Source organism: Octopus bimaculoides, chromosome 3 (genome assembly GCF_046866305.1).
Source record: "Octopus bimaculoides isolate indiv1 chromosome 3, ASM4686630v1, whole genome shotgun sequence".
Taxonomy (NCBI): Eukaryota; Metazoa; Mollusca; class Cephalopoda; order Octopoda; family Octopodidae; genus Octopus; species Octopus bimaculoides.
In genome coordinates this window covers 10,449,999-10,466,906 of record NC_142930.1, presented here as the reverse complement: position 1 = coordinate 10,466,906, position 16,908 = coordinate 10,449,999, and the positions used below count along the sequence as shown (strand labels likewise).

Below are 16,908 nucleotides of genomic sequence, written 5' to 3'. Positions count from 1 at the left end.
TTAAGTGCCGACTACATAAACAAACGATTCTGAAACAATTAACCCTAACCCTAACCCTAGGGTTAGAGTTAGGGTTAAAGCAAATTCAAAATGAAAAAAGCAAATAAAACGAAGGTATGGAGATTAAATACGTTTTACATCGCTTAATCAGCCAAAGGAGTAAATGTAAACAACTGAATACTTGTCAGTGATTGGTTGAAATTATCGAAATAAGACAATTTTTTACATGAAATAAATTCGAATACAAAAATATTTTTCTGTTCTATAACACAAAATAGATAAGTATACGAAGTTTGAAAGTCTTTCCGTACCAAAAACACTACGTAAAACATTAATGAAAAATGTGGCCCCCATTTTAAAATAGATCCAAAAGGTCTGATGAAACTGGAACTCTAACACAGAACTGAACTACACATAGTGAAAAATAATATAAATCTGTTAGAACACAAAATACTGTGATATTTACCACGAGGAAACCTCTCATATGGTCTTTTGGTGCATATAAGCATTCTTGTTTACATTGCTAGTGGGAGACAAATCAACACTGCTGAGACTACTAGATCACATGACTTCAGCTTTCTCTGACCTTGATAATGGTAGACACCTGACTGCTGGAGATAGTAGCGATGTCTCAGCTAGGAGTATACATAGTCACAGTGCTCAATCATCGAGCACTTATTCTATGCTGAGCTAATAAAAAAGGTTAGCAAAAGCACAAGTAATTGGATAGGAAAATAAAGAAAATGAAGACAGAAAGCAGCACAACCTTCAAGGATAGTTGTCTCAAAACTACTGGCAATATCAAAGTAAGCAGGTGTAGTACCAATCCTTTATTTAGGTAATTAGATCATATTAGATGGGTACTTCAAGATACAAATAATTGTTCATAGAGGCTGTTTTTATACTTCTGTTCAAGGAAACACACTTTGAAAAAAATCTAAGAGTGAATGTCCTGCAACAAAACTAGATGAAGAGCTACAAAAGAAATCAAATAATCTGAGGAAGTACTGGGTGCTTTTTACATGGCACCAGCACCAGTGAGATCACTAAGTAACTTCAGGACAAGACCCCGTCAACTGTGCAGGGAGTAGTATTGAGAGACAGAAAAAGGTGTCTTGCATTTGAAGAGAAACATAGTTACTTTAGATGGAGAGAGAGTGAGATGGTGAAGATGTGATGGGGAAGGGGTGTACACCTAAGTTACAGGGAGTTATACAGATGTGTATACAGTGAAGTGGACCAGGGATTAGAAAGGGTGAGTGAATGGGTGAGTTCACAAGATTGCAGAAAGAGTGGAGAGGGAATATAATAAGTGGCCACATGGTGGGGGAGGGAGTATTAGGAGGTTATGTTGTGAGGAAGGGATTCAATAAGGACATTGTGTGTAGGTAGGTACATGAAGGAGGGGAGGGGAATACAGCAGTGGGGAGGTGTCTGGATATTTTTTCTTAAATGTTTTTTTTTGTTTTGCTTTTGGTTCTTGTATTCTCTTACTTTATATCAATGTAACTGTCTTCTATTTTAGATTCTTACTTAAATGCTCTAGAGACATTTCCCAAGGAAAGAATTTGGTTGGTTTTGTCTCATACCTCAATGCCAATTACACAACAGAACATCAAGATGTTGACTCCAATTTACACTTGCCAGCACTACTGAAATTATGTCAACATAGATCCAAAAGGTAAAATTTTGATTAATCTTTTATATGAAATAGATAAAAATATTTTTCATTTGCAAAGATAACAGGCATAGCTTTGTGGTAAAAAGTTTGCTTCTCAACAACATGGTTCCAGGTTCAGTCCCACTGCATGACATCTTAGGCAAGTGTGTCTTCTACTATAGCTTTGGGCCAACCAAAGCCTTGTGAGTGGATTTGGTAGATGGAAACTGAAAGAAGCTTGTCATTATATATATATATATATATATATATATATATATATATAATGTATGTATGTATATGTGTATATGTGTGTGTCTTTGTGTCTATGTTGGTGCGTTTACATCCCCATAACTTAGTGATTTGGCAAAAGAAACTGATGGAATAAGTACGAGGTTTAAAAAATAAGTCTTTGGATTCATTTGTTTGACTAAAAAACCCTTCAAGGTAGTGTCGCAGCATGGCTGTAGTCAAATGATTAAAACAAGTAAAAGAGGGAAAGGGTAATCAGCAGTAAGACTGAATGCATCCAAGTAAAATGACTACTGACCTATTTTTATTTATTTTATACTAGCAGAAATACCCGGCTTTGCCCGCGTTAAAGAGAATAATGAAATCTAAAAACGCCGTCTAGACTACGCAACCCTCAACTGTTAGTAGCTACGATACCATATTTCTACATTAATAACTCTCCAATCCATGCCAGCATAGAACATAGACATTAAGTGGAATGCCAGTCTCTCATCTAGGAGGGCCTTGAAATCAATGTTACCAACTGGGGACTATGTGTGTCGCAGTGATAATAAAAAGACTCAAAGGAGGTCTGCAACGAAATAATTTTACTCAATACTTTGCAAGTGAATCAGTGGAGGCAAAGATGCGTCTCATTTACTTGACAATTTATGCACCACATTGCAGAAATCACAATGTAAGTATATCTGAAAGCGTAGTCTTACACTGTTGTACCGTTGAATTACAAATAATGCTCATCTGTTATGTTCGGGTTAAAATTTCATCAACATCAAAAAATATATGAATTTTTATGGGAGTTATGGCCGTTATACATCATCATCATCATCATCATCGTTTAACGTCCGCTTTCCATGCTAGCATGGGTTGGACGATTTGACTGAGGACTGGTGAAACCGGATGGCAACACCAGGCTCCAGTCTGATTTGGCAGAGTTTCTACAGCTGGATGCCCTTCCTAACGCCAACCACAATTTCCAAATTTCATAAAGATCCGTTCAGTACTTTTGACGTAGTTTTGGATAAGAAAACAAATGACTAATGTGTGTGTTTGTGTGTGATGGGTGTATATATGTATAGCTATCTGTATGCATGTATATATATGTATATATGTGTACATATTACATGTACATCTATATATATATATATACATCTACACATATGTATACATATACATGTATGCATATAGATCTATATCTATATATATCTATGCATATACGTGTACATATACATGTATATGTATACATATACATCTCTTTCTCTCTCTCTGAAAGTATCTGTCATTACAGTATCGAAATGTGATTGTTTCAGTTAGTGGAATAACGTGTCCATATACATCTATATGTATACATATACATCTCTCTTTCTCTCTTTCTCTCTCTCTCTGAAAGTATCTGTCATTACAGTATCGAAATGTGATTGTTTCAGTTAGTAGAATAGTTTCATTTTTAAAGTGAAAGTATTTGACATGAGTGTTTTTGTTTCACTTTTGACACGTAATACTTAAATAGTGGAGGAGATATTATGTTGCCGTGGGCTCGAACTCTGCAAGAACTTAAAAATTGTTTTTGACTAAAACACAACTGGAACCCTAAGTAAGGCATGTGTAAAATTTGAATGAAATTGGTTGCGTAGTTCTCGAGTTTTAGGGATTCACACACACACACACAGACAGACAGACAGACAGACACACATTCTCATTTTTATATATATAGATTGCATTTGGTGATCAATAACATTTAAAATCCTACTTAATGAAATTTTGAAAATCTTTCTCTTAACAACTCTTTATATTTTCTTCTGTGAATTTTCAAACTGTCTTTCATTCACATGAAATTTCAGGTTTCTACCAGACTAGTCACTGGTCTCTGAGTTTTTGATAGTGGGATTGTCTAGGTAACTCAGGCAGAACAAATATCACACAGGGTATTTTTGTTCAAAAGTATTGAGAAGAAGCGAAAACTGGAAGCGCAGAAAATCAGTGAAATATAATGTGGAATGAGATGATATTGACAATGAGTGGTTCCCGAGAGAGGAGTTGGTAACTTGTATCACAAAGGGGATGAAATACGTGCAGATTTTGCTCATTGTTAGAAGAGTAATGGAGAGATGGTTAAGAAGAGGTGGCGAAAGCTTGACAGGAACAGATTGGATGCAGGGGAAGGACTTAATGGGTGTAATGACATAAGCATAATGCTTTAGTTTGCTACATTTCAAACTCATCAGTTTAGATGTAATCTTTTGATGAGACCTTTTTTTTTTTTTACAAGTGAAACACTATAAATTGCAAACTGGTCTTTAATTATCTGCTACATCAATTATCATATTAAGAAACAGCAAATATAAAAGAAAAATGGAAAATTCATTCTGAAATTTCATGTGAATGAAAGACAGTTTGAAAATTCACATAAGAAAATATAGAAAATTGTTAAGAGAAAGTTTTTCAAAATTTCATTCAGTAAGTAGGATTTAAAAAAAGAAATAAAATACTATGAGCATTTCAAGCAGTCATAACCAAGAAATATTTCATCACACTGCACCAGGAATCTTTGTCCTCATCAGCTTTGGTAAGTGTTTTGGTTGTGCATCTCTGCCAATAATGTTAATAGTTTATATTCTACAGAAGTATCTAAAATATAACATTCAATATGACCTGGTGTTCAGCATGGTGACAGTGCGCAAGAACAATGGCTTGAATCTGTTCATAAGTTTTCTCTTTGGTCTTGTGTTCATGGCCTGATATTCTGAACCCTTGGGAGAAACTTGCTGTATGTACCACCAAGGCAGTCTTGAAGCTCCTTCTTCATAGTCCAAGTTTTGGCTCATTAGAGAATTCTCTCTACATACATATGTCCTGAAGAAGGCCAGCATTGTTATCTTTGAAATACTTGATTGCCTGAGTTTGTGAAGCTTATTACCAGCATTCTATGCTTGTTCCTTGCATGTCAGAAAGTTCTATGCTGCAAGTCAACAACATAGATATCAAGGTAGTTGAAGGCACTGACCTCCTCCAGTTGTTTGCTATTGTTGGAACAAATTGGCAGGCAACCATGATCCTCATTGGTAATCATATATTTAAGTTTCTTTGTACTGAAAAACAGGTTGACCTTGGCTGAGATCATATTTGTAATGATTCAGTTAATATGTAAACAACAATAACAACAATAACAACATGATGATGATGTCTGTTTTCCATGCTGGCATAAGTTGGACCGTTTAACAGGACCTGGCAAGTTAAAAGACTGCACCAAGCCCTATTGGTATGGTTTCTGTGACTAGATCATCATCATCATCATCATCGTTTAACGTCCGCTTTCCATGCTAGCATGGGTTGGACGATTTGACTGAGGACTGGTGAAACCGGATGGCAACACCAGGCTCCAGTCTGATTTGGCAGAGTTTCTACAGCTGGATGCCCTTCCTAACGCCAACCACTCAGAGAGTGTAGTGGGTGCTTTTACGTGTCACCCGCACGAAAACGGCCACGCTCGAAATGGTGTCTTTTATGTGCCACCCGCACAAGCCAGTCCAGGGGCACTGGCAACGATCTCGCTCGAAAATCCTACAGGAGCCAGTCAGGCGGTACTGGCAACGGCCACGCTCAAAATGGTGCATCTCATGTGCCACCCGCACAAGAACCAGTCCAGGGGCACTGGCAACGATCTTACTTGGCTTGCCGGGTCTTCTCACGCACAGCCCATTTCCAAAGGTCTCGGTCCGTAGTCATCGCCTCGGAGAGGCCCAATGTACGAAGGTCTTGCCTCACCACCTCAGCCCAGGTCTTCCTGGGCCTACCTCTTCCACGGGTTCCCTCAACTGTTAGGGTGTGGCACTTTTTCACGCAGCTATCCTCCTCCATTCTCACCACATGTCCATACCAGCGCAATCGTCTCTCTTGCACGCCACAACTGATGCTTCTAGATGCTCTTCCTAATGCCAACTACTTTATAGACTATACTGGGTGCTTTTTACATGGCACCAGCAGCAGTGAGATGACCAAATAACTTACAAGACAAGATCTATCAACTAAGTGGGGAGTAGTATTGAAGGACAGAAATAAGTTTCCATCATCTTTGCATATTTATTCCCTATGTAATGTAATATGAAATTTTCTTTTTCTTTTTGTAGAATGCTTTTATATATTTCAAAACTTGTTTTTGAGAAGATAAATTCTGGAAGCTCACTTGAACAGGCATTCAATATATGGTCAAATGAGATAAAAAATATGGCTATTGTAAGTTGATTTTAAACAAAATTAAATGAATTTGGTTAAATTTCCTTATATGTTTGTAACAAAAGATTTTTTGAGAGTTGACTCCTGTTCTTCCATGTGGTTCATTTGTGCTATGATTTGGTCTCTGGAGAGTTCTATTTGTTCTTTGGTTAGGGTTGTATGTTCTCTTATTTCTTGTTATATCTGCATATGATCCCAAATTTGTGTTTCTTAGAGGGCTGAGCTATCTTTGTGTATTTTGTGGGAAAACTTCCTTTCTTTTGGTGTTGTTTTGAGGTCTGAGGGTTGTAGTAGATTGATGTTAGGTTTTATCTGGTTTTTCCCATAGGTGTTTTCATATTCTTATAGCCAGAGGATTTTTGATTCCAAGATCTTCTTATACTTTGTCTCCTCTCTGATGGTGTCAGTTTTCCACATGTCTAGAAGATTTATGGGAATATTTCCACTGCTTCTTTTGTTAATTTCTTTATGTATATAGGTGTCATATGTTTCAAATTTCTTTTGGAAGTTTGTTACTCTAAGGTGAAGTAGTGTGATTTCAGTTTCAAATCTCTGTAGTGCTAAATTGAGGCAAATCTTTGTTTCTTCATTTGGTTCCAACATTATTTCTTTGATATGAAATTTTAATGGGAGTATTACTTCTTTACTCCTCCACTGTTCAAATGTGTTGGCTAGGTTTTCATTTTTTAGGGCTCTCCAATATGCTTGTTTTCTTTTATTTAATATGTATATATGTATATATATATATATATATATATATATATATATATATATATATATATATATATATATATATATATATATATATATATATATATATATATATATATATATATATATTTATTAATAAATTATAGGGCAGCAAAAAAAATTTTAGAAATTTTATTTACCACCAGTGGTCTAGCAGGTCAGATGTCCTATTATAGGCATCTCTGTATTTTAAATGAATATATATATATTTATCCTTTTCAAATTTTAAAAGAACTCCAAAAATTTCATTCAAACTGAATTTAAAGTAATACCATATTGGTAGAGTACCAATAAATGCTTTATTATTTTCGCTCTCCTTGGTTTTGGGCCTCAGGCCCAATTAGTCCTCCACAGGAGCTAGCTTAAAAGTCTTCACAGAGTGCAGCTTTTAACTGAGTTCTTAAGGGTTTCCTGATCAAAATATTAAATTTATTTCACCACTGTTCCAACCTGGAAACTCTGGGTAGCTAAATTTCACATGGTTTTTGTTTGATTTTTATTAATTATCTATTCTGATTGAATGCTTCATACCACACATGTATGTACACACACACACACACACACACACACACACACACACACACACATGCATATAAACACTGCTTTCAGCAGAGATCCTCAATGCACCACAAAAAATAATGGAGTTAATCCTTATCTGTGAGCAAGCATGTAAGAATGTAGAAGAAAACTGAAACTCTCAAAGCAGATGATAGTACTGAAATGCTTTATTATTTCCCCCCTCTCTTCTATTTCTGTCTTGCAAGTTATTTAGATACCTCACTAGTGTTGGTAGCATGAAAAAGGTACTCAGCACATACTGTAAAGTGATCAGCATTAGGAAGGGCATCCAGCTGTAGAAAACACATCAAAGCTAATACTGTAGGTTGGCATATTCCTGTTGCTTGCCAGATCCTATCAAATCATCCAACCCATACCAGCATGGAAAATGAATGCTAAATGAATCATCATCCTCATCATCATCATCAATACTATGACAATGACGATGAGTTCAATTACAATTATAGTTTTATGTTATTATTATAGGTTGTCTGTCAAGTTTACACCATGGAAAAATTCATTGAAGCTATTGGTCAAATAAAAGAAAATCGCTTGGCATCAGTATTGACTGATGTTTGTAAATTTTACTGTGCATTTAATATTGTGGAGAATATTGGTGATTTTTTACAAGTAAGTTGGAAATTTATTTTTTATTTTTAACAATTCCGATAAAATAGATCATTTCCTAATATAATCTTACTATCCATTGAAGTGAATACTAATTTTACAGAAATTTTTTTAATATAAAACACAAATTCTTAGGTCGACAGAGTATATTTCTGTCATTCAAGATCTACTCTGTTATATCATTGTTACCCATAACAGGCTAATTAATATAGCATTGAACTTCTTGTTAATTATTCAATCAGTTTGGTATACCACTATTGAGTTCTTCTCATTTGCTGTCTAATTCTTTTCTAAGATAAAGGCAGTGTTCTGGCACTAGATAAAATGCTAGCATTTTATCTAGCCATTTATTATGTAAAAGTTGAAAAAGGTGTGTCACAGAATATTCTCGTTGTTTTAAAATATGGTATTAAACATTTTTTTCCGAGGTTTACTACTGTCTACAAGTCCCTTCCACTACTTTTCTATAATGTTGATGTACAAAAAATTTCATGTAATATTTTGTTTTTAAAGACTGGCAGAATCAGTGAAACAATGGACAAAATGTCCTGTGGTATTTTGCAATATACTTTAATGTTCTGAGTTGTAACAAGTACCAGGTTGAGCTAATCAACTGTGCTATACCAGTCTTCCAGATTTTTAGGATTATATCCTTGTTGGAGATCAATGTTGTCTTTTTCCCACTCTCTACATGTCTTCCCAATTACATTTATACTATTTCTTTTCAGTTCAACCTTCTCACCGTAGAACAGGTAAAATTACTGAAAACTGCAATGTATAATCAACTGTCCAAAATAAGGCCTAATGCTATAGCATTAGTAGATGCCTTTGATTTCTCTGACCGTTTCCTTCACAGTGCTCTTGGTCGTTATGATGGTCAAGTTTATCAAGCTCTTTATGACTATGCCAAACTCGCTCCAATTAATTCAAAAGAAGTAAGTGTATTTTGTAACATCATCATCATAGTTTAATGTCCATGTTCCATGCTGGCATGAGTTGGATAGCTTGACAGGATGGATCCAAATGGGTCCAAATACTGCATTCTTCTTCAATGTCTGCTTTGACTTGGTGTCTACAGCTGGATACCTTTCTCATTGCCAACCACTTTACACCATGTACTGGGGCTTTTTTTCATGGTACCAGCAGCAGTGGGGGTGCCATACAGCCTGCTAGACTTAGAATCCTTTGTACTGGGTGGGGCTACAGAAGGGAGGAAGGTGGTTTTATGCTAGGGGACGAGGGAGTTAAGGTGGTCAGAACAGGCTTCTTGCTGTAGAGGAGCTACATGGTTACTAACGTTATATAAGAGAGGGTAAGAGTGGTGGGGTGGTGCTAGAAAGAGATAAAAACAGTGGTGATGAGGTGTTAGGGTGGACCTTCAAATATGAGGTGGGTAGAAGTGAGTGGGGACAGGAGAGTAGGAAGAATGGGTGGTTAGAGGTTGCAAGAGAAAATGAGAGATGGTTAGAAATAGAGGATGGGTAAGAGAATGAATATAATGAAGAAAAAGTGCTGAGAGATGATAAGTAGAGAAGAGGGAAAAATAGGTGATAAAGGCATAGGTGACTAGGATATGAGGGGAAATGGTATGGACAATAGAAAGATGAGAGGGATGTGTGACACAAGGGATGAGAGATAGAGGGATGAATGATGTGGGTGTTTGAGAGTTGGGGGAAGAAGTTTCATCAACAGAAGCAACATACTTTTGCACAAGTGGCTAGAGGGCGTTGGTGGGGAGTAAATCATTACCAGTCTGTCAAATGACTTTCTTTTGGAAAATGGTCTTCAATGTTTGTCTCTAGCAGCAACACTTTCCTAGATATGTGATCAGTACCCCAATCTGGATTTTATTTGAGTGCTGTTGAAGGTTAACAACTGATCTGGACTGAAATATTAGTTAGTTGGCACTCCGTCGCTTACGACGTCGAGGGTTCCAGTTGATCCGACCAACGGAACAGCCTGCTCGTGAAATTAACGTGCAAGTGGCTGAGCACTCCACAGACACGTGTACCCTTAACGTAGTTCTCGGGGATATTCAGCGTGAAACAGTGTGACAAGGCTGACCCTTTGAATTACAGGCACAACAGAAACAGGAAGTAAGAGTGAGAGAAAGTTGTGGTGAAAGAGTACAGCAGGGTTCGCCACCACCCCCTGCCAGAGCCTCGTGGAGCTTTAGGTGTTTTCGCTCAATAAACACTCACAACGCCCGGTCTAGGAATCGAAACCGCGATCCTTTGACCGTGAGTCTGCTGCCCTAACCACTGGGCCATTGCGCCTCCACGGACTGAAATATTACCACTCTCTAAAGAGAAAGTGAAGTCTTTGGCATGAGGTTTAGTGTGAAAGATTTCAGAAATTGTGCACTTTCAGTAACTTTGAAAATTTAATAAGGCCTGTAAATTTAGAAATTGTAAAGTGAAGTAAAATAAGCAAAAGTTATTTCCAAAATAATGTGATGGTGGTGGTTATCTGACGATGGTAACAGCAAAGTTGATGCTGATAATGACGAGAACTTTTGTAGGAAGAGAGAATATCTATCAACATGGAGGAGTTTTGAATTCTATATAATGCACTCTGATCTCTTTCTGCTATTGTTTCCACCAACATAACTAACCAAATAAATAACTTAAATACCATGTGTATATAGTAGCCTTTGTTTTTAGTACTTGCTAGGGATGGAGGGAGGAGCAGTACCCATATCTTTTGTAGGCCCTCATCAGAGACTTCTGAGTTTGATACCATTAATGTTACATTTGAACTGTTGTGTGTCAACACCTGCAGAAAAGACATGTGTAGGGATGAGACTCCAGAGGTCAGATGTTTTGGGGAGGAAGGACTTGGCATAATTGTTAAGTTAGGGACTGAAGGGTTGGACACTATAAGAGTGATGAAAGGAAGAGGGATCAGTAGTGCAGCAGTGCCAGGGAGAGGAGATACAAAAGCAGCCAACTCTAAGAAACAAAGTGATTTGATGTCAGTAGCTATTCACTGGATGTGGTCCGGGATATCTGTGGGCATAGCAACATCATCATTCCTGATCAAGACCTCACTTGAGCCTTGTAGCAATTGTTGGAGGTTAAAATAACTGTAGTTTCTTACAATAAATTAACATTACTGTACTCTGAATTAAGTTTCCTTCTTGTTATTTTTAACTTGTAATAGTCCCCTCATTGCTTTCTTAGAAGTTAAAATGTTTTGTTTGTTTCATTTAAAAAAAAATAGGATTTTAGAAACTGATTTCTTTTTAAAGTAGTTGTATGCTGTCAACTTAATGTGACAGTCCCCTGTTGGTTAGACCTAGGAAGCTGCACTAGGTCTAACCAACACTAGTATTATTCCCTTCAGGGGACTGTCACATTAAGTTGACAGCATACAACTACTTCATCATATCACTACTGCATAAATCTCTCTGAGAGATTTAGAAATGTATTATTTCTTGATTTTTTTTTTGTTTGAATTTACTACTTTGTAATAAAAATGTTTTGCATCTTTTTTACTTTTATACATTTATTTAAAACTATATATACATATTGTTTTGTTTTTTCAGGTACATGACAGCTGCAAGGAATATCTGCTTCCATTTCTCAAACAGCAGAGTTTGAAAGCTCAATTATAAAGGAAAATTTTATATTTTAATCTTTACAAAATTATAATTCCTTTATACTTTGTCTACTCATTTACCTGGTGCTATAGAATCTGTTTCATAAAAATACTGCATACAGTACATATTTTCATTGTGATATTTCTGGTTTCCTGACGGATTTGTTAATGAGGAAAAATTTTTTGAACTGTTCTTTCAATGGAAAGATTTTCTATGAAAAGCCAACATATAAGTGGAATGAATGAAACTGATTATAACTATTTTAATTAATTTCAAATTATTTTCATGATTGTAATTAATTTCTTCATCAAATTTAATTATATTATTCAAACTAAAATTTACAAAACCATATTTAAAAAATATAATTGCTTAGATATATGTTAATTTCATCATACAAAACCAATATTTGATCAGAACAATTGGGAGCAACTTGAAATTGAAAAGATTTCATCTAATTCAAAGACACCCTATAATTAATAGAATAAACATAATTAATTAATAAAAAAAATTTTATTTTTACGTTTGTAAGTATATATGAAACAAGTAACAGTAATAATAATAATAATAGTTTCAAATTTTGGCACAATGTTAGCAGTTTTGGAGCAAGGCATTTACTTGATTACATAGACTCCAGTGCTCAACTAGTACATATTTTGTTGACCCTGAAAGGATGAAAGTCATAGACAACCTTGGAAGCGTTGAAACCCAGAATGTAAAGCCAGAAGAAACACCACTACGGATTTTGTCTAATATACTAACAATTCTAGTTCACTGCCTTTACTACTACTACTACTACTACTACTACTACTACTACTAATAATAATAATAATAATAATAATAATAGCTATCTTTAAAATTAATAATTATAAAGAGATTGATGCAATAAGTACCAGACTTAAAAGATAAGTATTAGGGTCAATTTTTTTTACTGAACCATTCGAAGCAGTGCCCCAGCATAGCTGCAGCCCATTGACTGAAACAAGAAAGAGATAAAATGGTATTATGCAAAGTCAGAGCAAATAACCAAATGTTTCTCACTGGTATGCATTGTGTTGCTCATATGCCAATGTCCAGTGACCATACACATTGCTATATATACAAACAAATCATGTAAGAGACTTGCCATATGTCTGAAAGCATTAATTGTTACAAAATTTTGAGTCTTGATTAAGTAATATGCTATTAAAAGTTACAATAAAAAAAAAAACATAAATAGAATATTTTTTGTTAATTACTCAAGAAAAAATGTTTTTGCCACCATGGCAGTCAGAATTAATTACAGGGATATGTTGACATTTATTTCCTGTTTATTTTGCACACGTTTCAGAAATATCTGATATTTTGACAATCCTATTTTTCTATGCCAATAAATATTTTTGTATATCTACTCAGTATTTTGTTTTACTATCACTACAATGAAAGGAGTGGAATCTCATAAAACTGGAAAAACAAACAACAACAACTGGGTTTACCTTATAATGAAATTCTTTTAAGAACATTCAAATGCCACTGCAATGTTGAAATTTGTAGTGAAACTACCTATCGCCATTATATACAAAACTACTATCGCCATTATATACAAACAAACCATCTTCTCAATATTATATATAAACAAGCGCGGGCGTAGTAGAAAACATCTTTCCCTGTCATCACGTGACTGATTATTATTTGAAGCGGCAACTGCTTCATACCATTCCCGCCAGAATGCAAACTGACCAACCGTGGCCCCTAATAAGGTCACGTGATAGAGTATTTTTCTGATGCCTTTGGGAGCCTACCATCAACTATAAATAGCCTAAATTCAGCGGCAATATTTGTCTCGGTTCAGATCTCTTAGGGACCTGTTCCGTGTACCACACAGCAGCAGCAGTAGCCAGCGACAACAGGCACAGCTTCGTTCAACTACAACAAGCACAGCAGCAACACGACTCTATGACTACTACCACCAGCATCGCCACCAGCGTCAACACCACTTCAGCTACGAACTACAAGATTCACCACCGACGTCGCCAACATAGTCAACACGACTTTCCACGTACACCAGCAACCAAACTACCGCGGCACATCTCTCTTCGATTCTGTTTGGTGATTCACCTTCACCACGATAAATAACAGACAAGAACCTAGCCTGCGATGAACAACTGTATACAAGAACCCGGCTCGGCATGGAAGCCCTAACATCACGAGTGATCGCTCTGCCACACACACGCCTCAACTTCTTACATACAGACTCTTCCTATTGTGTACTCAACAAACCGGCAAATGCTCACACGTGTTACTGACTCTTTTTCTATCTGCTGTATATCACACATTCACATACATGTATCACTTACACACACTCTTTTCTTTATACGACGGCCTGTCTTTTATTATGTTTTAATATGTCGCATTCACACTCACACACAGACATACATTTTAATGTCACAATAAATATTTCTGTTATTCATCTCAATCGGTTGTGTTCTATCGTCTTTCATTACTGGTCATTTACTAAATCACTATGTTATCGAAGCATAACATATATATCTCATCTTTGATATAATTTTTGTGTTCGACCGTGTGACGCGTTTTAAATAAAAGGAGTCCTGTTTTTTTCCATTCGTCACCATTTCTCCTTTTGGGTTCGCACGGTCGTTCTTACAAATTGTTGCTACATCATCAAGTACATGCTGAATGGAAATGACCAAGCTGCTGTTCAAATAAACAATGATAACGAAATTAATCAATATCTAATGGGCAGGTATATTGGACCATTCAAACCAGTTGCATCCATTTTAGGATTTTCAATTCCTGAAAGAGTACCTGCAATAATGAGACTGCAAGTGCATCTCCCAGATGCACAAAGAATATTGCTCAGAAACTACGAGGATATACAGGGTTGTCAATGAACAGCATTAACAGAATTCTTTTCATTGTGCATCAATGATGACTTTGCAAAACTATTACTTTATGCTGAAGTACCCATTTATTTCACTTGGAACAGTAGTAACAAAGAATGGCAAAGAAGAAAGTGAAGAAAAAATGTTGAAGACCATTTGAATGTTTTCGAAGAAGAAACACTTGGTCGTGTTTATGTTGTGACACCAAAGGCAGGAGAACTGTGTTATTTGAGAATTTTATTGCACAAAGTTCAAAATAGTATTTTTTCCTTTACTGCTGAATATCAACATTTTCAACTTGGAGTGGTTGTGACCCAGCGGGTCACGGCGGGAACATCTAGTATCTTCTAATATAATAAAATGCTAAGTGTTGCCCCTGTTGATCACGCTGTACCTGCAGGGAAAGAAGAGTAAAACAACAGACGAAGTGGAAGTGTGTGACAGTGAGAGATATTCACTTGTTATGTGCTCATAAATTAGTTTGATAGTTGAGCTGATTGGCTGTATGCAAATGAGTTCCTAACTAGGGTCCGGAACTCTCGTGGGAAAAAAAATTCGGGATCTTGTTCAAAACGGAGGCACCAGTATTTTCTTAACGAAACACTTTGAAACTTGGGACACTGGTAGAATGTGTCATATAAAACATCTTTTATTCTTAGTCTTCTTAACAAAAAAACGTACATCGCAAGTTATTCCATGTTAAAATTGTCGTATTTCTGTAATTTCAACCAATCACTGACGTCTATTCAGCAGAATAGAGTTACTGCTGGGCGGTCATAAAAATGTTATTCCCTGTGACATATTTCATCCGGTTTAATCGTAATTTATACGCATATATTGTTTATATAATAAATTACGCTGTGCGTATCTATGTGTGTAACAATTTTAGAGTTCGGATTCTAGAGTTAGGGTTAGTTTTAGGGTTAGGGTTAGAGTTAACAGTCTAGTTAGGGTTAGGGGATTAATACGATATACACCGTTACAGCGCTAACTGTTTTCAACTGAATAGACGTCAGTGATTAGTAGAAATTATCGAAATAAGACAATTTTTTACATGAAATAAATTCGAATACAAATATTTTTTTCTGTTCTATAACACAAAATAGATAAGTATACGAAGTTTGAAAGTCTTTCGGTACCAAAAACAGTACATAAAACATAAATGAAAACTGGTGCCCCCGTTTTGAAATAGATCCTTTTTTCCTTTACTGCTGCACATCAACATTTCCAACTTGGAGTGGTTGTGACCCAGTGGGTCACGGCGGGAACACCTAGTATCTTCTAATATAATAAAATGCTAAGTGTTGCCCCTGTTGATCACGCTGTACCTGTAGGGAAAGAAGGGTAAAACAACAGACGAAGTGGAAGTGTGTGGCAGTGAGAGATATTCACTTGTTATGTGCTCATAAATTAGTTTGATAGTTGAGCTGATTGGCTGTATGCAAATGAGTTCCTAACTAGGGTCCGGAACTCTCGTGGGAAAAAAAATTCGCCTCCAGGACATTACACTCTTGCATTTATCTCTGCTTTACCTCTCTCATCCACTTACCCTTGTTCTTTCTTCTATTCACCCCATTGATCAGACTTGGCTTGAAAAACAAAAAAAAACAACACAGAGTAAAAAGGACTCTTTAATCTCACAGGGAATAAGGCATGTTCTTTAATGTTGGTATCATGATAAAATGTACCGTACACTCTGCTAAGTAGTTGGTGTTAGGAATGGAGACAATGTAGGGTAGACAACTTCTCTAGTGCTTGCATTATGATAACATGCATCCAACACATTCATGTAATGACGTCCAGCTATAGAAACCATGCCTCAGACTCATCAAATTCCAAATAAGTACTGACATGGCCCATGAAGATTTGTCTAACCCTTACCAGCATGGAAAGCAGACGGAAGATGATGGTGGTGGTGGTGATAACGAGGGTGACGATGGTGAAAAGTTTTGCTAAAACTCGCTTTTCAAACAAATTTGAAAGCCAGTTTTGTTGCATGGTTTCACATATAATTAAAAATTCTGCATTTATTTACAGCTGTCTGTATCCATGCATCAATGCGTATACTTACATAGGTAGACATAAGTATATGCACGCACGGTGCATATTCATTTAAACCTCTGCATACTGTATATCTTTGTATGTGCATCTATGCTGTGTATTTACCCTGATATATGCACACAATCTATGTGCTTATCTGCATACACGTCTGCATGCGTATTAGTGTTTTACAATGCGCATGAGTATATGTACTTTTAATACATCTGCATGAATCCCCCCCCCCCCCTGCCAATACACCCCACTACACAAACTTCAGTCTTCCAGTCCAGCATCAGCATGCCCTCTATTTCAGT

The 16,908-nt window shown here is 36.2% G+C and overlaps 1 protein-coding gene across 3 annotated transcripts in view; it reads left to right on the top strand.

The window, feature by feature from the left end:
- LOC106883939 (peroxisomal acyl-coenzyme A oxidase 1) overlaps positions 1-14,127 on the top strand; it is a 50,812-nt gene extending 36,685 nt beyond the window's left edge. For all 3 annotated transcript variants that reach the window (XM_014935089.3, XM_089348564.1, XM_052966639.2), the window contains exons 10-14: positions 1,526-1,681; positions 6,034-6,139; positions 7,934-8,077; positions 8,803-9,009; positions 11,622-14,127. In XM_014935089.3, coding sequence (XP_014790575.1) covers positions 1,526-1,681; positions 6,034-6,139; positions 7,934-8,077; positions 8,803-9,009; positions 11,622-11,690 — 682 coding nt within the window. In that variant the 3' untranslated portion in view covers positions 11,691-14,127. The remainder of the gene's footprint in view (positions 1-1,525; positions 1,682-6,033; positions 6,140-7,933; positions 8,078-8,802; positions 9,010-11,621) is intronic.
- Positions 14,128-16,908: the final 2,781 nt, after the last annotated feature.